Source organism: Drosophila virilis, chromosome 4 (genome assembly GCF_030788295.1).
Source record: "Drosophila virilis strain 15010-1051.87 chromosome 4, Dvir_AGI_RSII-ME, whole genome shotgun sequence".
Classification (NCBI taxonomy): Eukaryota; Metazoa; Arthropoda; class Insecta; order Diptera; family Drosophilidae; genus Drosophila; species Drosophila virilis.
Window position 1 is genome coordinate 6,429,816 of NC_091546.1, and position 21,283 is coordinate 6,451,098.

General features: G+C 37.5%; 2 protein-coding genes across 9 annotated transcripts in view; one reads left to right on the forward strand and one right to left on the reverse strand.

The window, feature by feature from the left end:
- LOC26531773 (uncharacterized) overlaps positions 1-21,283 on the reverse strand; it is a 255,554-nt gene that overhangs the window by 211,966 nt on the left and 22,305 nt on the right. The gene's annotated exons all lie outside the window — the stretch shown is intronic.
- Positions 19,263-19,932, forward strand: LOC6628270 (selenoprotein BthD). The gene has a single exon (XM_002052673.4). The coding sequence runs from the start codon at positions 19,373-19,375 to the stop codon at positions 19,805-19,807; it is 435 nt and encodes a 144-aa protein (XP_002052709.1). The 5' UTR covers positions 19,263-19,372; the 3' UTR covers positions 19,808-19,932.

Consider the following 21,283-nt stretch of genomic DNA (forward strand, 5'->3'; position numbering starts at 1 on the left):
CACGGTTTGGCCTCATTATTAATTCTGCATCAAAATCTGACAACATAATTTTTGGTCAAAATTCATGTGAAATAGTACTCTCAAATATCCTATACAAGCATAGGTTGAAATTTCCCACACCCATAACTTGGTCAAATCTCAACCGATTTTCAAAAGGTTTGGCTTTTTGTTCACGGTTTGGCCTCATTATCAATTCTGCATCAAAATCTGACAACATAATTTTTGGTCAAAATTCATGTGAAAATAGTACTCTCAAATATCCTATATAGGCATAGGTTGAAACTTCCCACACCCATAACTTGGTCAAATCTCAACCGATTTTCAAAAGGTTCGGATTTTTGTTCACGGTTTGGCCTCATTATTAATTCTGCATCAAAATCTGACAACATAATTTTTGGTCAAAATTCATGTGAAATAGTACTCTCAAATATCCTATACAAGCATAGGTTGAAATTTCCCACCCCCATAACTTGGTCAAATCTCAACCGATTTTCAAAAGATTTGGCTTTTTGTTCACGGTTTGGCCTCATTATCAATTCTGCATCAAAATCTGACAACATAATTTTTGGTCAAAATTCATGTGAAAATAGTACTCTCAAATATCCTATATAGGCATAGGTTGAAACTTCCCACACCCATAACTTGGTCAAATCTCAACCGATTTTCAAAAGGTTCGGATTTTTGTTCACGGTTTGGCCTCATTATCAATTCTGCATCAAAATCTGACAACATAATTTTTGGTCAAAATTCATGTGAAAATAGTACTCTCAAATATCCTATATAGGCATAGGTTGAAACTTCCCACACCCATAACTTGGTCAAATCTCAACCGATTTTCAAAAGGTTTGGGTTTTTGTTCACGGTTTGGCCTCATTATCAATTCTGCATCAAAATCTGACAACATAATTTTTGGTCAAAATTCATGTGAAAATACTCTCAAATATCCTATATAGGCATAGGTTGAAACTTCCCACACCCATAACTTGGTCAAATCTCAACCGATTTTCAAAAGGTTCGGATTTTTGTTCACGGTTTGGCCTCATTATTAATTCTGCATCAAAATCTGACAACATAATTTTTGGTCAAAATTAATGTGAAATAGTACTCTCAAATATCCTATACAAGCATAGGTTGAAATTTCCCACCCCCATAACTTGGTCAAATCTCAACCGATTTTCAAAAGGTTTGGCTTTTTGTTCACGGTTTGGCCTCATTATCAATTCTGCATCAAAATCTGACAACATAATTTTTGGTCAAAATTCATGTGAAAATAGTACTCTCAAATATTCTATATAGGCATAGGTTGAAACTTCCCACACCCATAACTTGGTCAAATCTCAACCGATTTTCAAAAGGTTTGGCTTTTTGTTCACGGTTTGGCCTCATTATCAATTCTACATCAAAATCTGACAACATAATTTTTGGTCAAAATTCATGTGAAAATACTCTCAAATATCCTAAATAGGCATAGGTTGAAACTTCCCACACCCATTACTTGGTCAAATCTCAACCGATTTTCAAAAGGTTTGGCTTTTTGTTCATGGTTTGGCCTCATTATCAATTCTGTATCAAAATCTGACAACATAATTTTTGGTCAAAATTCATGTGAAAATAGTACTCTCAAATATCCTATATAGGCATAGGTTGAAACTTCCCACACCCATAACTTGGTCAAATCTCATCCGATTTTCAAACGGTTTGGCTTTTTGTTCACGGTTTGGCCTCATTATCAATTCTGCATCAAAATCTGACAACATAATTTTTGGTCAAAATTCATGTGAAAATAGTACTCTCAAATATCCTATATAGGCATAGGTTGAAACTTCCCACACCCATAACTTGGTCAAATCTCAACCGATTTTCAAAAGGTTCGGATTTTTGTTCACGGTTTGGCCTCATTATTAATTCTGCATCAAAATCTGACAACATAATTTTTGGTCAAAATTCATGTGAAAATAGTACTCTCAAATATCCTATATAGGCATAGGTTGAAACTTCCCACACCCATAACTTGGTCAAATCTCAACCGATTTTCAAAAGGTTCGGATTTTTGTTCACGGTTTGGCCTCATTATTAATTCTGCATCAAAATCTGACAACATAATTTTTGGTCAAAATTCATGTGAAAATAGTACTCTCAAATATCCTATATAGGCATAGGTTGAAACTTCCCACACCCATAACTTGGTCAAATCTCAACCGATTTTCAAAAGGTTTGGATTTTTGTTCACGGTTTGGCCTCATTATTAATTCTGCATCAAAATCTGACAACATAATTTTTGGTCAAAATTCATGTGAAAATACTCTCAAATATCCTATATAGGCATAGGTTGAAACTTCCCACACCCATAACTTGGTCAAATCTCAACCGATTTTCAAAAGGTTCGGATTTTTGTTCACGGTTTGGCCTCATTATTAATTCAGCATCAAAATCTGACAACATAATTTTTGGTCAAAATTCATGTGAAATAGTACTCTCAAATATCCTATACAAGCATAGGTTGAAATTTCCCACCCCCATAACTTGGTCAAATCTCAACCGATTTTCAAAAGGTTTGGCTTTTTGTTCACGGTTTGGCCTCATTATCAATTCTGCATCAAAATCTGACAACATAATTTTTGGTCAAAATTCATGTGAAAATAGTACTCTCAAATATCCTATATAGGCATAGGTTGAAACTTCCCACACCCATAACTTGGTCAAATCTCAACCGATTTTCAAAAGGTTTGGCTTTTTGTTCACGGTTTGGCCTCATTATCAATTCTACATCAAAATCTGACAACATAATTTTTGGTCAAAATTCATGTGAAAATACTCTCAAATATCCTATATAGGCATAGGTTGAAACTTCCCACACCCATTACTTGGTCAAATCTCAACCGATTTTCAAAAGGTTTGGCTTTTTGTTCATGGTTTGGCCTCATTATCAATTCTGCATCAAAATCTGACAACATAATTTTTGGTCAAAATTCATGTGAAAATAGTACTCTCAAATATCCTATATAGGCATAGGTTGAAACTTCCCACACCCATAACTTGGTCAAATCTCAACCGATTTTCAAAAGGTTTGGCTTTTTGTTCACGGTTTGGCCTCATTATCAATTCTGTATCAAAATCTGACAACATAATATTTGGTCAAAATTCATGTCAAATGTACCATCAAATATCCTATAAAGAAGCAGTCAAAACTTCCCACAGCCATAACTTGGTCAAATCTCAACCGATTTTCAAAAGGTTTGGATTTTTGTTCACGGTTTGGCCTCATTATCAATTCTGCATCAAAATCTGACAACATAATTTTTGGTCAAAATTCATGTGAAAATAGTTCTCTCAAATATCCTATATAGGCATAGGTTGAAACTTCCCACACCCATAACTTGGTCAAATCTCAACCGATTTTCAAAAGGTTCGGATTTTTGTTCACGGTTTGGCCTCATTATCAATTCTGCCTCAAAATCCGACAACATAATTTTTGGTCAAAATTCATGTGAAAATAGTACCCTCAAATATCCTATATAAATATGGGTTACTTTCCCACCCCCATAACTGGGTCAAAACTCCATCGATATACATAAGATTTGGATTTTTGTTCAAAGTTTGTCCTAGATCAATTTGGTATTAACATCTGGCAACATCTGGCAATATTTGTAGGCAAGGTCGGGGTATATCGGCTAATTGTATATAAAAAAAGAAGAGAATCTTTTAATCGGATAACATTGCCCCTGCCCCAACTAAGTGCCATTTGTTGCAGCAAGCTGCGTTTACTTAGTGCCTTTGGGCATTTAAGTCACATTTTGTGGCACACAGATGGCAAAAACACGCAGTTACAGCAATTGGTAAAAATATGGCAATAAATAATTATAAAATTTAATTAGTTTTCAGTGCGCATGCAACACCGCTGGATGCCACAGACAGGCACAGACAAACACATACACACACACACACAAACACAGAAAGAGAGAAAGAGAAAGAGAGAGAGAGACAAACACGCTCGCAGACATTTGCTTTGAATTTTAAGGGATTTTTGGCCAGAAACATTTAAAATTTTAATTCCTGTTGCTGTTTTTCGCCGGCAAAAACTAATTTAAAACATTTTAACACTTGTTTTGTAATGTTGCGAGCACAGCGCGAAGGCAACTTTTGTCGCTGTTGTTGCTGCTGCTGGTGTCGTAATTTTATTAGATTCACTTTTGCTTTGGCAAACACATTCACGTGCCCATTTTGGCCGCATTAAATTTGCTGCCAAGCATTATTATTGCATACACTCTAACGCGCTTGTTCTCCCCCCCCCCCTCCCCTTTCTCTTGAACTGCCCTCACTCTCTCTGACTTAGCCCTGTTATTTTTTTGTTGTTGTGCTTTTATTGCCCAAACATTTGTTCCAATAACGAGAGCATAATAACAATAGCAACAACAACAACAACAACATCGAAAAATATATATCCACTTTTATGGAGTTTTAATTTGTTTTGTCGCCAAAAACACAAAACAAAACACACTTCGTGTGCCCAGCACTTCGCCTTGGCCAATATCCTTTACAGAGATTTGGCGTAATTACCCAAATGGCATTATAATTTAGACATGTGCCGTGCTGTTGGAGGCCAATTGAAAGGGCTGCTGCCCAAGTCGACAGAAAGTTTTTGGGATTTGTGCATGTACCCATGTAACAAAGGGGTAAACAAAATAAAATTATTATTTTTGTAGTTACCAAACAATTTTAATATATTTACGCGATTTATTTTAAGCTCTTATAAATGTTGTAAGCTTTTTATGAATGCCTCACTTGTGTCCAAGTCCAAGTACAACTGGACTTATTTGCATATGAGACAGAATTTGTGTGTTATGAAAACCTAATAAAACATAAAGTAGATAAATAGAGAAGCATTTGCGAACGCGATACATGGGAGATGTCAATTAAACAAAGCAAGAAGCTCGTTGGAATTTAATTTATATGGGAAAGGCAGTAAAACGTTTGCGAATGCGACACAAAGAAGAATTCAAATCAAAAATGTCGGCGAAAAGGTAGGCAGGAGGCGAAAATTAAAGTGCCTTTAAGAATTACCGTGCATTAAATTGAAGTTAAACTCGTTCTGACTCGTAGCGTAATTTTCCAAATAAATATTTTTAATGAGATTGAATGAATTATATGTGGAAGCAATTTGAAAAGCTCTGCCATTTCAAATGTAAATTTCAATTCAGCTCAGCATCAGATTGATAAATCACTTAAATATAAAATCATTTTGGAATTTACTTTATATTTGGCAAACATATCAGATGCGGCAAAATTTGCCAGCTTCAACATCAATAGGTTTGCAAATAAATTACGAGCGCAGAACAAGTGAGCCGCCTAAGCCAGACCGCTCGACCGAGAGATACCATTTATGCCAAGTCTCTTCAAGTGTTTATCAAATACCTGCTGCATAAGATATATTGATATATTAAAGTTGAAATAAATCTCATGAGAACGCTTAAACAACTTTAGCTTTCCAGCTATTGATTAATTGATCTGCCTGTTGATAATAGCCCACTCGATGCGTACAGTGTATCCACGTACGTGAGCTTAACTGAAATATGTTTTTGTTGAATGCCGCACAAATTTGTTGGGCATTAAAATTTGGGGCAACATGTGCGCGCCTTTTGCTGTAGCATTTGCAATAAATTTCAGTGATTTACGCGAAATGGGGCAGGCGACAAGGATGCTTAACTAACTAAATAAATGTTGCAACTTTCTGTAAAAATAATTTGTTGCACTTTAATGGCATGCAACCAAGTTTTAAGTAATTCTTTCCTTTTTTTTTTGGCATGAATTAAACATTCAAGACATTTGAATAATGCAACAGCTGCTCAACAGGTGTGGCCGCGAACATCAATGTGTTTGAATGCGTGTGTGTATGTGTGTGTTTGAAAGCTTTTAGCGCCTTGAGCTATATGCTAAGCAGGCGAGTCACAGGCACACACACACACACACACACACACACAAAGTAGCACGCTGCAAGTGGCAAGCTGGCGAGCTGCACTTGGAATGCAAACTGCAGTTGTCATTAGCCTTGCTTTTGGGTCCCTGCCACCAGCTACAATCACGACTCTGAGTCAGCCACATTCCATTGTAATCTTTGGTAAAAAGTTTTCGCATTAAGTCGACTCGTGATACTTGAAAAACTATTATAGAAAAATATTTTTCCAAAGCTTGGGCACTTTTACATTGTATTAGCTGTCAGCGTGTGTGTGCGTGTGTGTGTGAGGGTGTGTGTGTGCGTGATGCAATGAACTCGCTATTGACAGCCAACAGAAGCCCCTTTGGCATGCCTGTGGGGGCGTGCCACAGCCTCTGGCAAATACAACTATTTGCCACAATGTGTGTGCATTATGTATGTGTGGGCTAAAGCTGAGGCACAGTGGGACGAGTTGCGTCTTTTTTTTCAATCAACAAAGAAATATATAAATAAAAATTTGGGCAAGCGTTGAAAGTAAATATTTCGTTGTTTAAACAGAAAAATATATGAGTACATATTTATTATTCTATGCATAAGTAAGTCCTTCGTTTTTATAAAAACGCACGCATGTAGAAAAATGCATTAAAATTTGAAAACACTAGAATAATGCTTATCGAAAAGCTTCAAATAATTTCTGATGTTATTCCTGAAGTTTAGCTTGCCGCACATGCAAAAAATACCTCGGATGAGTACCTAGTTAGCTAATACTCTTTATTCGAATACATATTCTAATCATTTCTTATACTTTCCTTTACACGCTCTATAATTTTGCTAGACATCTTGGTGCTATTGTCCCACTGTGCCCAGTTGCCTTTACTAGCTGCTGCGAGTATAGATTGGCACTCGATAGACGCAAGTGCATTGCATTCCCGCAACGTCACTGGCACGCAATAGCCCAGCTTTATTCAGTTTGGGTGCAACTTGTATGCATTTTCAGCTTAGTTAACACAAAGGCACATATTTACTTTTTACACAGACCAAGTTGCTGGCATAAAATTTGATAAATTCCAAACCAGAGCCAGAGCTCTGGCTCTCCGGCTCACTGACTGACGGCAAATCTAATAAAGAATGCCAGCCCAAGCTGTGTGTGTGTGTGTGTGTGTGTGTGTATTCGTGTGTATGTATTCGTGCTTAGGTATAAGCCAATGTGGTCAAAAGTTAAAAGGCTGAGTGTTTCGACCCCGCAAAAATGACACAAAACCTGACTCTTTCTTTTTTTTATATATATATATATATATATATATATATATATAAAATCAGTTTTTGTTGGCTAAACTGTTTTAGTTTTATATCGAAGTCTGTTGGCTTCGGCACTTTTTGGATAATTTTAATTTGCAACCCTTTCTGCAAAGATCACACAATTTCATTTGAGCTGAAATTGAAAATTTCGTTAGGATATGGAAAAATATTTGCCCCATGTGCATATCAAGTTAAGAAAACAATTTGGACGAACTTAAAGTGAATTCTCAGCTTTCAGCGTTGTCTTCGTGTATGAACTTTCATGAACCAACTGTTGCCCTGGTGATATGTAACTTGTCAGAAGTTTGTTGACGCGCAGATTAAGCGGCGTCTGAAGCAACAACATGTTGATGCCTCACTGGGGATCATTTATCAAGGAGCTGGCTACATTTCAGGCGAAACACAACACACACACACACACACACACACACAGACACCGCCATCTGCATAGTTCATAGAAAAGGTAAGTGCCGGAGTTGAAAGCAAATTCATTTATGACTACGTGTTGAGTTGTTATGTTAACATGATAAAGCACTTTTTGTTGGCATCTGCGAATTAATTTCAATGTTAACATAACAAATGATTTCATTAAATATACATTCATATGCATATGTGTAAGAGAACAGAAATAATATCAAGAGATAATTGTAACAATTTAAATATAAAAAACATTTTAATATATTTTCGCATAACATAAAAGACTATACAAAAAGAAGGCCAAAAGAAGTTTCTTACAGATCGGACTGTTATTTATATACAAAAATGTTTTGAGCATTTTTCGATTCTGCTATCCAAATTAATGCTTACATCACTTTAACAGACTTACTCTCTGGCAAGCTAGAAGCATTTAACATTTTCGATTCTTTTATCCAAAATAATGTCTTCATCACTTTAACAGACCTTATCTCTGACAAAAAAGAAGCATTTAACAAACCCAAATCTTTCTTAAAACTGTAAATAAGCGTTAATTTCTTTTCACATTTAAAAACATGATAAATGAGTAATAATTCTCAAAATGTCTGCGGGCGTTTATCGTCACACTGTTAACCTCACATTAACATTCCATCAAAACCTATTGCTGATTATGTTTATTCAATAGAAACTTAGCTAAAACTACTTGAATACAAAATAAGCTGAATGTGTTTTAGCTGGAATTTCAACATAAATGCAACCATTGTATTATTTTGAATCCAACTCAAGTGCTACTTGGAGAAATCCGATTGTCCCTAGCTTTGCCAGCTGGCACTAATTAAATGTAACAAGCAGACTTCTTGCCTTGCCGCTCGGTAGCTGTGAGACATTGCTATTGGAGGAGCCCAAGACAAAGCCACAGTTTAAGACTGGCCAGAGCACCTGCTGGGCCAGTTGATTAAGTTCTCGCTGTAAGCGGGACACACAACGAGAATTAGTGTTGTCGTGTCCTTGATGTCCTTTGGCAGCACAACAAATCACAACAATCATAGACGTTCAATTGTGCATATTGATTGTCGCCATAATGGGCCACAATCGCAGCGTTGCGGCTAAGGATGTGACCGAGGATGTGGCTAAGGATGTGCCTCAGGTTGTGCCTAAGGTTGTGCCTAAGATTGTGCCGGAGATTGTGTGTGTGTGTGTGTGCTGGCATTGGTAGTGCATGGAATGGGTGTTGATTATGTTTACAGGTCACATAGCAAAGGCCGCCGCCCACCTGATGTGCCCCATAGCTCAAGTCTCTAGTCCGTTATGTCTACTTTTATGCCTGACACGGCTGCTAGGCCCTGTCGCTGTTTTTATACCCTGTAGAAGTAGAAGTCTAACAATGTATCATTGGCAGATGGAGGAATCATGGACTTAGACTATCCGTGTCACTAACATATTGAAAGTTCTCACAAAAATCGTTTTCTTACACATATATAATTGGAAAAAGTCCTCTTAGTTTTTATGTATAAATGTATTAAAATATGTGCGAATGCATGTTGCGATACCTCTTCTAGAAATGATACAGGGTATTTCCCTACATGGCAGCGTCAACTAGAGATCTCTTACATGTTGTTACTGCTGTTGCTACTGGCTTGCGTCTCAGCTGTCATTTGTCTGTGTCAGCGCGTGTATTCTCTAGCAGCCGGGACGAGCAAGGACGTGGTTCATCCATCTCACATGTGCGAGTCGTCTAACATTGTCGCGCAGCTGTCTGGCCTTTACATTGCAGGGGTTAAGAGGTAAAACGGATTGTTGCAACCCCCAACCCCTAACCCCAATGTCACCGCCAAAACCCAATAACGTTGCCACAGTGCGTGTCGTGTGTGAGCTGTGTGTGTGTGTGTGTGTGTGTGTGTGTGTGTGTAGTAATTGTGCGCACCATGGGTAGCCTCGTTTGTCATTGTAAATTATACGGTTAAATTGTGCGTATGCCTGATTCATGCTCCCGCGCCATCATTACGCGTACTTTAGTTTCCATTCGCTAGTTGCTCTTTAAGCAAAAACTATACACAGACCTCTACCTTTTTTTTTGCCCCTTAAAAGTAACGCTTGCAGAACTCGGTTCAAGTTTTATTCTGAATATTCATAACCAAATGCAGCCAAATAAAACAGAATACAACTCTGGCGCTGCCGTTGGCTCGGGTCCAGGGTTAGCCCAAAAATTCACCACGGCACTCGCCAACAATTTCCATATCCATATCTTGCACACATGTGCGCAACAAAAATATAAAAAAACCGGGGAGAAATATTATTAAAAATATTTCTACAAAGTCCAGTTAAAGTCAAGCTAAAGCCAAAACTAAATGCAGAAAATAAAATAAAATCAAATAAAATAAGATGTTAAAGTGGCGCATCATGTAATATAAGGAAAAAAAAACAAAAGTTCAAAACGAAATAAACAAAATGTTTAAAAGAGATAAAAAACAATATTTTCAATGCTCGAAATTCAATACCCTACTAAATAGTTGCGTATGTGAATAAAACAAGAAAAGTATTAAACTTGAAAACTTTTCTACTTCAAGATTCCAATTCAAAAATAATTATATTTAATTCAAATTAAAAAATATTGCAAGCAATAGAATTAATTAATTTTTTTAATAATTGTATGCAGCAATTATACACAAGTCGCTTTATATATTTATGCAGCAAATTATGCTTCCATCCGAACTCCTTTGCTTTTGTAAAGGTATTATGGAATAAGAATAAACGTAGTTAACAGCAAAGGGGAGTTGAGTGTTTGTTTTTATTATTATGTTTGAGTAAACTGCGCCCTGGCACATTTGCATTTATGCACAAAGCACTTTGAATGCTTATGAAAATGCACTTAATTCAAAGTTTTACTGAGTTTATTAAATTTCACCGCAGCTCCAAAAAAAAAAAAAAAAAAAAAAAAAAAACAAAATGGAAAAAAGAGAGAAGCTTTAAAAAAGAAATTGAAGGCTAAGCCTTTAATTAACACTCTCTAAGTGAATTTCTGAGCCGGCCAAATGCAGCGAAATTCACACGACCTCCTCCGCACAGTTGAGTAGCCATTCCGCAGCACTTGATGAATTAATCTCTCTCACATGTGCGCAATTCGCGTATTTCTGCGCTTTGATACCCTGTAGACAAAAAGTGGATAAAAAGGGGGTTCGAAGAAACGTGTGCAAATATTTGCTTTTTTTTGTTTAAAGCAAGTAAAATATTTAAATATATTAGAGAGCTACAATAAATTTATAAATTTAATTGCGCCTAATTAAATATTTTAAAATTATCTTAGAAATATATTATAAATATTTATTAAAATAAATTAATAAATTAATAAAAACAAAAATTATACGGGTATTTTTAACTCTATTTAATTGATGTAATTTTTTGCGCACATTTCTTCAATAAAATTTGGAAAATTTCTGAAAAACAGGATATATTTCAGTCTTGCGTGCTCAACTAAAGCATTCTCATATGATTTTTCTTTTTTATTTGTTTGACACTATTTTCCTGACATTGCCCCTGCTTTTGCTCTGCCTTCAGTCGCTCATCTTTCTCCACATGCTCGTGGCGTATGACTGGCATCATAAAGTCATTTAAGCATATAAATTGCACTTTTATTCTGCCCGCTGCTTGTCACAACACAACACAATTACCCGGTCCACACGTTCCGTGGCGCTGGCGAGCAGCTAAAAACCCATGGGAAACTCTCGAAGGAAGCTATCTTTTTTTTGCGCGCCTCACGCTGCGGCGTGCCACAAAACGATTCTTTAATCATGCCCCAAGAACGTGTTTGCTGGTCGGCCAAACATATTATTAAAAGAGTTGGCTTTGAATTGGAATTAATTTCGGATGACTGCAAAGATTTCATATGAATTTAAATGAGACTAGAAATCAGAGAATGAAATTGAAAATGTTGACGTCAATCAAAAAGGAATTAAGCAAGCTTTCATGCCGAATGGAGTCTTCACTTGACATAAGGTCAAAGACTTCTTTGCTCTTATCAACTATCCGTTTTATCTAATAACAGGCTTAGCTCTTTATAAAAGAAACTTCTGGTTCTAAACTATTCGTTAGTAACCGAATGATGTTTCAATAAGTTGTGTGTATAAACTAATCAAGCTTTATGGTAGACAGCCTTAAAAATATGCTTCCTATCACAATTAACTGATAGGGTCAGGTGCCCTATTAGAAACCTATGCAAAGATATTTTTGCTTGGGCTTCGCATCTGCGAATAAAGTCTAAATTAGTTAAGAACTTTAGATTTATTTCTTTGCTGTTTAATGGCTACCCAACTGCATGGATGTTACAACCTTTCCAATAACCTTGACAACATATTATAAAGCAGCAAAGCACACAGTTTGGCATAGAACACATTGTTAACATTGCCTCCTGTCAACACCCTCGTAATGGAATTGCATTTATGTGGCCTAAAGCTCTTGCGGTACTAGCTCTGCCCTGCTGACCTAAAAGAAGAGGCTAATTAACGCAGCAGGCCCTAAATTCGGACCATAGTTATGCCATGTGCTGTGGCTGCCTAAAATTATGCATTAATAACGCCAGGGCTGCAGCTCACAAGCCCATCCCTTGCGAGCGCTCCGCTACCCGCAAGCCGCACTTCGAACGCAAAATGACAACAAGCTCATTTGGCCATAGGAACAGGATGCACAGGCATTGTCCTGGTACTAGCGAGTGCTTTACATACTTTTGGTTCGTGCTTGGAACGCAACAACAAATTACAATGCAATTGCCCTGACTGGGTGTGCGGTGTGTTTGGTGTGTGTGCGTGTGTGCGTATGTGTATTGAGTTGCAAAATTTATGTGTGTTTGGCAACATTTCCTGCATTGACATTTACTTGCGGTTATTACCAATGCAGCTTCGAGCCCACCGAGCGAGACTAATTTTGCATAAATGAAAACTGAAAGCTGAAAACTGGAACTGCAGTTGATAATATTTCTGTTGCTGCTGCAATCGTTGCAATTTTAGTTGTTTTTTTTTTGTCAATTGTTCTTGTTGCAGACTTTTGCAGACTTTTCAACACTTTTGTTGCTCGCATTTTTGCGGTTGACCACATCCGTGGGCCATGTGGGCCCGCCGCCTGCCTGCCGCCTGGCAATGTGCATGCCATTAAGCTTGGCTGTAATGTGCGGGGCCATAGTTTCAGCAGCTGTTCCCCTAGTTTATTTACCAAAGTCGGACAATTCCCACATTGCCAAACAGAAAGGTATAAAGAGCAGGCCACTCGCAACCATCGACTCGCATTGAGACCCCACAGGCAGACAACATCTACATAGACACAATTGCAATCATGAGAAGCAAAACGAAGGCCAAGTTATTGATTCCACGAAACATTTGATGCCCTTTCGCTCAGTGTTAAAGCTGACATTTATGAGTTACGCGAGTGAATAACAGAGAATTTACTTAAAATATCATGTTCTTTATATTCATATAACTTCAAATGGGCTAAACTCGAATGAACTAAAGGGTTATTAGCTTTGAAATCGAGGTCCTAAAATTATCAGCAGGACGATATCTTGGCGTTACTTAACCAAAGATATATATTCTTATATTGTTTGCTAATGAAAGATAAGAATGCGATAAGATGGCGATGCGCTCTCGAATATATCTCGGATCTACTTATGTATACATAGACAAAAGCACAATTCTTATTCCCATGTTTTTTGGTATATTAAATATAAAATCTCTTGCCCTTTTGTTGGATAATTGTTATTAGAATAAGGGCAAGGGTACTCGAGTACGTGGTATCTTTTAATTAAACGTTCTGCAGCTTAATGTTTTGGTAAAACTTGCAATACCCAACCTCTTCCTCTCTCTCCCTCACTCTCTCTCTCTCTCTTTATCTGAGACTATTATGATAGAGCAACACAACACACAAGTGGGAAAATGTTCAAGTGCATTTCAATTTGGAAAATACCAAACGATTTCAGTCTAAGTGATTGCAGGTGTTGTTATTGTGATTGCTTTGAGTGTTCTTGTTGCTGGCCTAGTACGAGTATATTTAGCTAAAAGCTTCTTGGAAACCAGTTGCGGAATTCCCAACAGTTTGCCCTCAACTTAAATATGTAACAGCAACTTGTTGAGAATGGAAAACACAATAATAGCAACAGGAATATATTATATGATACACACTAGAACATAATTACATTGTTTAAATAAATAGAATAACTAGTTGATCGGCTCAAGGAGCAGGCTTGTTGTCTAGACATCGTATTTAAACAAACAGGTTGTTTTTTTTTATTAGAAAATATATTTTCGACAATCTTCTATACGGCTTAAATTAAGAAAGGGAAAAAACAGAGAAATAGTTATGATTCCTTCTTGTTATTAATTTCTGCTATTTTTTGAATAGGCTGAAAAAATTAAATTCCAAATAAATGCCGCAATCTCTTCCAATTTTTCAATAGAATCGAGTAGAATTTTATTGTATTTAAATGTTTCTATTGTGATAAGTTGTATTTTAGCTCACAGTTTTTTCTTATTTTTAAACTTTCTCTGGCTCAAATTAAAAACCGCTTTAGGTGTCGCTTGTTACAAACACCACTTAAAATTCAGAGTTTTTGTTGTAGTAAACTTTTTAAACACTGGCAACAGCAACAACAGCAACAGAATTGCTGTAGTCAAGTTTTTGGGCAGTTATGGTTGACAGACAGGCTGCCGAAATTCGATTACATTCGACACAAAACGCACACACATACGCTTAGAGCAGCAGCAGGAAGAGCACATAATTTTAATACTTACATAAACTTTAATTAAAACGACTTTGGCGAACGCTAAACAGCAATGCCGCAGGTCACACACACACACACACAGCGGGAGGTTTTTGCCACTTGACATGACGCTGCTAATGAAGTGCATGAATACCTTAACAACATGAAACGTTGCCTGCTGTGTGTGTGTGTGTATGTATGTGTGTGTCTGTTTGTTTATGTGTGTTAGTTGTGCTTGTGCCTGCCCATAATCATTTTGATGGGCACGTAAAATTCAAACTAAAATCACTCGAGCCCCATCTAGAATCGTATATGTACGCGAGCGTGTTGCCAGCATGCCGAAAATAGCAGCTTACCAAGCAACAACAACAACAACATAAACACAAACTAGCAACAACAGCAACAACAACAACAACAACAACAACAACATCAACAACATGAACAACTCTTGTTGGCCAAAAGTAATATACAACATTTGCACGTGACTTTGATATTGAAAGCGTTTGCTTCGCATTTCCGCCTGCCCGTCTGCCCCGTTAAGTATGCTATACAAAACAGCGCTCAGCATTCATTGCCACACACACAGACACACAGGCACAGGCACACACACACACACACACACACACACACACACACACACACATACACATGCACACTCCGCATGTATTTCACTCGGTCTGGATTTATGCATAAACTTTGGCCGGAAAAAAAATTTAATAATAATTTTAGTTTTTTATTTACAAGTTTCTTTTAGTGATAAAGCGCCACAACGTCAGCCCTAGGCATGTTTATGTGTGTGCGTGTGCGTGTGCTTGTGTGTGTGTGCTAGTTTGTGTGTGTGTGTAGAATAAGCAAATTCTAACCGCTTGAACCTACAAACATCAACTGTTATTCTTGCTAATGGAAATCATTGCAAAGAACACAAGACATTTGACATTTTTGTTCTAGAGATAGAAATAGAAATTGAAGCGCCCTTTTGCCCATGTTAATGTCAAAATTGACAGCAAGTTTAATATGCCATCAAATTGGTTTATACATTTTCGTTTTATCTTATTTAAGCAAAACTAAGTGACACATTTAACGATTTACTGAACACGTCTCGAAAGTGTTGCCAACTGCATAACACGGCGTTTCCACTTGTCAGAAAATTTACAAGCTCTGCTGACAAGAGGTTAAGATATAAACACAAGATGTTGCTGATTGGTAAATTAAATCTAAGCAACAACAAAAATAAAATTCATAATGCATAATTACAACTTAAATGGCGTCCTGACAATAAGTCAGAAAGATAATGCGGCTATCAGCCGACTCTGAAATTTAACTACATGTTAACTTCATGTTAGCTCAAAGTGGCGCCCTCTTCAGTTGAATTCGCAACTATTTAAAGCTAATGAATAATTTTCTGTTAAGCAGAAACGATTCACAAAATAAATTGAATGGCAATCGTTTTAACACACACGCACACAACCTTAAGCTGACCCCAATTTCAAAAACTATCAGAAATAAGTCGAGATCCTTTGATACAGTGTAAATGACTTGGCATTGAGTATTTTACAATGCTTAGATGTATCGACTCGTACTCGTACTCGTACTCGCATACGTATTTATAGTTCCCTTTTATTTTTTTTTTGGACGCACGTGTTTGGAATTCCCAACGAAATATATTTACAAAAGACTTGTTGGGGTCGTGAGTTTTGGCCACAATTGTTTTTTTGGGCGGGGCGCAAAAACTGTTGCTGTTTGACCGTTTTTTTGTTGTTGTTGTTGTTGTTGTTGTTGTTGTTTTTGGTAGGGAGCGGGCTATAAACGATGGGCAAAAATCAATGAGTGGCTGTAAATACATATATAGATCCATGGGTCTGTGCCCAAGGGCAATCTCAATTATTAAACAAAAGCAAAATGACCGCAGGCCGGCTTACAGATACAATACCCACAGCTGGCGGATAATATAATACAATAATTAGGTAATTAATCATATAATGCACACAGCACTCCGGGCGGGTCATTAAGTCGCCATACACCCCGCGCGCTAACTCCGTCTAAGTGGACGGCAGGCACAAATTGCTAATTAAAGATAAACAAAACACTTTAAAACGCACAATACGTCCACGGTTTCAGGGCACACAGGGAATATTATAAAAATTGAAAAGGAAAATATTTAATTATAAACAGAACAGGAGGAGTGGAAACTGAAAAAAAAGACGTTCACCTGTTGCTGCACATAGCAGCCGTACAAAGCGAGAAAGAGTCTGCGAGGCAAACTAATGCAATTTATTATGACATTTAGCTTCTTTTTCTAAGAGGTTAACAACAAAATATACGTACGTATATACACTTACCTTCGCAAAGTGAAAGCTTCTTAATCAATTTCAGATAACAAAAAAAAAACAGTTCTTCAGGTAAAGGATGGTATTTTCACACTAAACAAGCTTAAGAGAAAAAATCAATTGAAAATTAAATTTAAAAAGCAAAAATATTATCTAAAACAGTTAAAGTTTAACGAAATTCCATTAAATAGCTGTTTCAATTGAACCAGATAAACGAATTGTACGTTTTTGAAATAATTGGCAGCAATAAGTGAAATAAAAAAGGAAGAAAAACCGAATTGAATGTGAAAGTGAAAAGGAAATATGGGCGAGGCAAACAATTTAAAACTCATCAATTCACGTGAAAGCTGCGCGCTCAAAAAACAATTGAGCTATAAATGTTTGTTTACTTAAGGCGACAAACGACAAAATGAAAGTTTTTGGAAGGGGGCGAGAATATAATAAAAGTAAAAATAAAAAAAAAAAAACAATAAAAAAAATGATGAAGCAAAACCACAAAGAAATTGCAGGCATAGTCACAAAAATCCATTTACGGGGCGTGTCTGTTATTTATCCCAGCTTTTTGTGTGGATGAGGCGCGTAAAAAGTTTTCATAATTGAAATAAAATACAGAAAGCACAACAACAATAATAGCAATAGCACTTTTATTGCTAGACGCACTGCGTAATGCGCCTGGGAAATGCCAAACCCCCACCCCTCATACCGAAATCAAAGTATCAATGGATGCCCAACCCTAGATATGTATATGTATATACATATATATAGTAGGTATAAATATAATATGCCGTATGCCCAGCGGGCTCGTAGCAAAAATTTAATCAAGCTTTGGCCAGGCGCACAAATAATTTTCGCAAATTCGTTTACGGCGTTTTCTTTCCGCCCAACCACAGACTGCATAACTCCCTCTTCCCGCCCCCACGGGTAATGGACATGCAAAACGCTTTTTAATCCCAGCATTTCATGGCAAAAAGGGAAAGCTGGACAAACGCATTGGCCAATTTACGGCCGATGTGAAAAACTGTTACCGAAGGCTGAAGGCTGTCAATGCCACAGGATGCCGCAATGTCGGGCATCCGCTGTATATACAGATAAATATATATAAAATATAGAATTGAATTATGTTTAAATACGTTTTAAGGTTGATTTAAAGATGTTTAGTGAAACAGTTTTAGAGAAATCAAAACTTGGTAAATAATATTTTAAAATGATTTGCCTTTTATCACAATTTCCCAATTGTAATAAAAAATAGGAAGAAAATAAATATACATAAATAATAAAAAAGGCAGACAATTGCATTTCGTAACTAAGCCTAATATAGGAATACATTTATATTTTACAATGTGCAAAAAAGTAAGAAAAATAAATTGAATTGCATTAAATTGGTTTTGAAAAAAAAAACAACAAAAATTGACTAGTGGAACTTTTTTATTGTATTTGTTTATTCAATCTATGCACACTCGCTGTTGTTGCTTTTTTTTCAATGTGCTTAGACATTTTGAGAAATATTATGCAAAATTAAAAGCGTGTTTCAAATGTCAGCACAATCGAGACGAATTCTAATCGTTTGTTCTCAAAAATCAATTTAATTATTTTTGCCTAAGTTCTGCGATCCAACATCTGCCAAGTTTTACTACTTTGAACACAAACACAATAAATTCAAATATATAGTTCGATATTGAATTTGCGACTTTCTGTCTGTTTAATAAACGCCATATTTCGCATTGCTTTGAACCGGCTCGTTTGCTGTTGCTGTCTGGCGACCTTTGGCCAAAATGAAGCAAAGCGCTTTATTATCATAACTGGGCTGCTGCTGCTGCTTCTGCATCTGCTTGCTTTCATTCATTCTCTCCTCTTTTCTATTTACGTATTTTCATATTTTATTATATTTTATTTTGCTGGCAGCGCTGATCTGCTTTCAATAGCTGTGAATAAAATGAATAGATGGCACCCATTGGCTGGCAACCGTGCCCCCTTGCGACGACGCCTTTGTGTTTTCGAGTTGGTTTATTGAAAAATATATACATATAAATATCTATTTATGTATATATGTAGAATATGCATGTTAGAAAGTAATTTATATGAATTGCATTTACAAAGTTTATTTATTTCAAATTGTATATGTATATATAGAACGCTTTATGAGTTTTGCTTAGCTCAAAATTGAACAAAGTTTTCAACTGGCGGCCAAAGGCTATTGGCCAAATGTCAGCTAAAGAGTGGACAGCTTGCAATTTTATGCCAGACAAGTGGGGTTTGGGCTAATAACACACACAGACACGCTCGCATTTAAATGTGGGCAACATTTTCATTTTGTGACTGGGCGGCATTGAGATTTTCTCGCTTGTTTTTGTTTTTTTTCGCTCATATTGCGCATTTGCATTTGTATATGAATACAGGCCAGCTCAAAGATTTATTTGTCAGATACGCTTTGGCTTGATTTATGAAGGTGTGTGTGTGTGTGTGGGTGGAGGGGTTGGGCGGACACACAAGGGAGCTGCGACGCGAGCGCCCGATAAGCAACATTGAGCAGAGCTGCCTGGCAGTAAGCTGTCAAATTTCAGCTGTGCCTGAGACCAGCAAAAATGTTGAGATACATTCAAAAATTAAAAAAACCAAACTGAAGCCGAAACCAAGCCACAGAGAGTCTGAGGCGATAGCATGTCGCAGAAACGTGCGACACCGCCATTGAATCCGCTTCAGCCAGTTCTCTATATTGAATGCTGTCGCGCCCATGCCGACTACCAAAGACGCGCCACGGAGTTGCATGCCTCATTGGCGGACGCGTTGCGCACACTGCAGCCAGATTTGCAGCTGCAGCTGCGCTTGAACGAGAACAACATGCCACGCCTCGGCTCATTCGAGGTGGCCATCGCAGCAACACCCACGGAATCTGTTCAGGAGCGTCAAGTATTATGGACGGGCCTGGAGCGTGTGCCTGTCTCGGCCAAGGTGCCGCATGTGGATGACATTATTGCGCCAGCCTGCATTGCCCTGAGACTGCGGCACAGCCAGGCGGGCAGCAGTAGCATTAACCTGGTCCGCACAAGCGATGGCGACATCACGAAAATACTGCAAAGACGCAACCTTCAGTAGCTTCAGTTTCGGTTACATTTTCTCACTTTTTCTTTGTACACTTTACTTGTAAATTGTAAGTGCCAAAATTGACAAATTGAATAAACTTGTGGCTGCGATCATTTTCAGTTTGTCAGATGAAAGAATCTATGCTAGATTTATTATTTTGGTGGGCACTTAAATGAGTATTTAATTTTTTCTTTTTTTCTAAAAGCCAGGCTCAATTGTTTGCAATCATATCTAACCATGGAGCGCGCGTTTATTTTTCTTCACCATAAACTCTCAATGCAAGTCTAGAATAATTTTATGCATAACCAATTTGATAAACTATTAAACAATTCCTCATATTCATGATGTTTTGTAATATCTTTGATGAAATTGTTGATGCATGCTACAATACTTTGCTCAAAATTTCGCCTGTGAGCAACAATTTCATGCCACTCATGAGCTATAAAGTTTTCCTTTGCGCATTGAGCCTTTAGGGGGGAGGTGCAACAACTTGAGAAACACATAAAGGAGAGAGAGAGAGAAAACAACAATAAAAGAAGCAAACTTCATTATAAATAAAAAGCATCATATTATCAGAATAATGTGTAATTGCCGGCAAGTTCCGTTCAGTTGAGTTGGGTTGGGTTGGGTTTTAATTCAGTTGTGTTAATGGCTATGTAGGCGGAAAATTTTGGAGAGGTATTGCTAGGTTCTCGGTGGATACTGCCTGCCGCATCCAACCGCCAGCCGTTCCGCTCTGTTTTGTGAGACAGGCGGCTTTTCGCTCTTGACACAAAAAAGCGTTGGCAGGGTTTTCGGCACAGGGGAGGGGCAAGGGGCTGGGCTTTGTAGCAGTTAAGACTTTTGCCTGGGACTGATAGTTGCAAAAGCGGCAAGTTGAGTGCTGAAATTCAGCATCAAGGCACACACACACACACGCACACATATATTTACACGCACACTGATACACACATGTAGCACAATAAATCCCTTTTTAAAGTAGTGTATGTGGATATGTTTGTTAGTTGCATTTTGTTTGGCTTGCCTTGCTGCAGCATGCCTTACGCTGGCTTGCTGCATGACTTAAGTTTTCAGCACACGCAGACACGCAGACACACACGCACACACACATACACACACGTACACAGATGGCAGTCATTATACGAACACATGCGCACTTGGCAACTTGTCAGGACGTGCTCTGTGCGTCCTTTAAGAATACGGCTAGCTTGAAAGGCAGCATAAGTAGTAGAAAACGGCAGCATATTAATCTTAACAGCAACAACAACCGGAACAACAACAACAACAACGACAACAACAATAACAAATGCTTAAAACAATAGCAGTAGCAGGACGCTGCAATCCTTGCACTGGCTTTTATGCTTCCCTTTGCCTTCCTTTTGCAGCACCCTCAGAAATAGAGTGAAAAAACAACAGCAAAACGGAACACGATATTAAACCCTTTCTCGCTTGCCTTTGTATTTTGCACAAAGCCCCAAATGAAGTTCA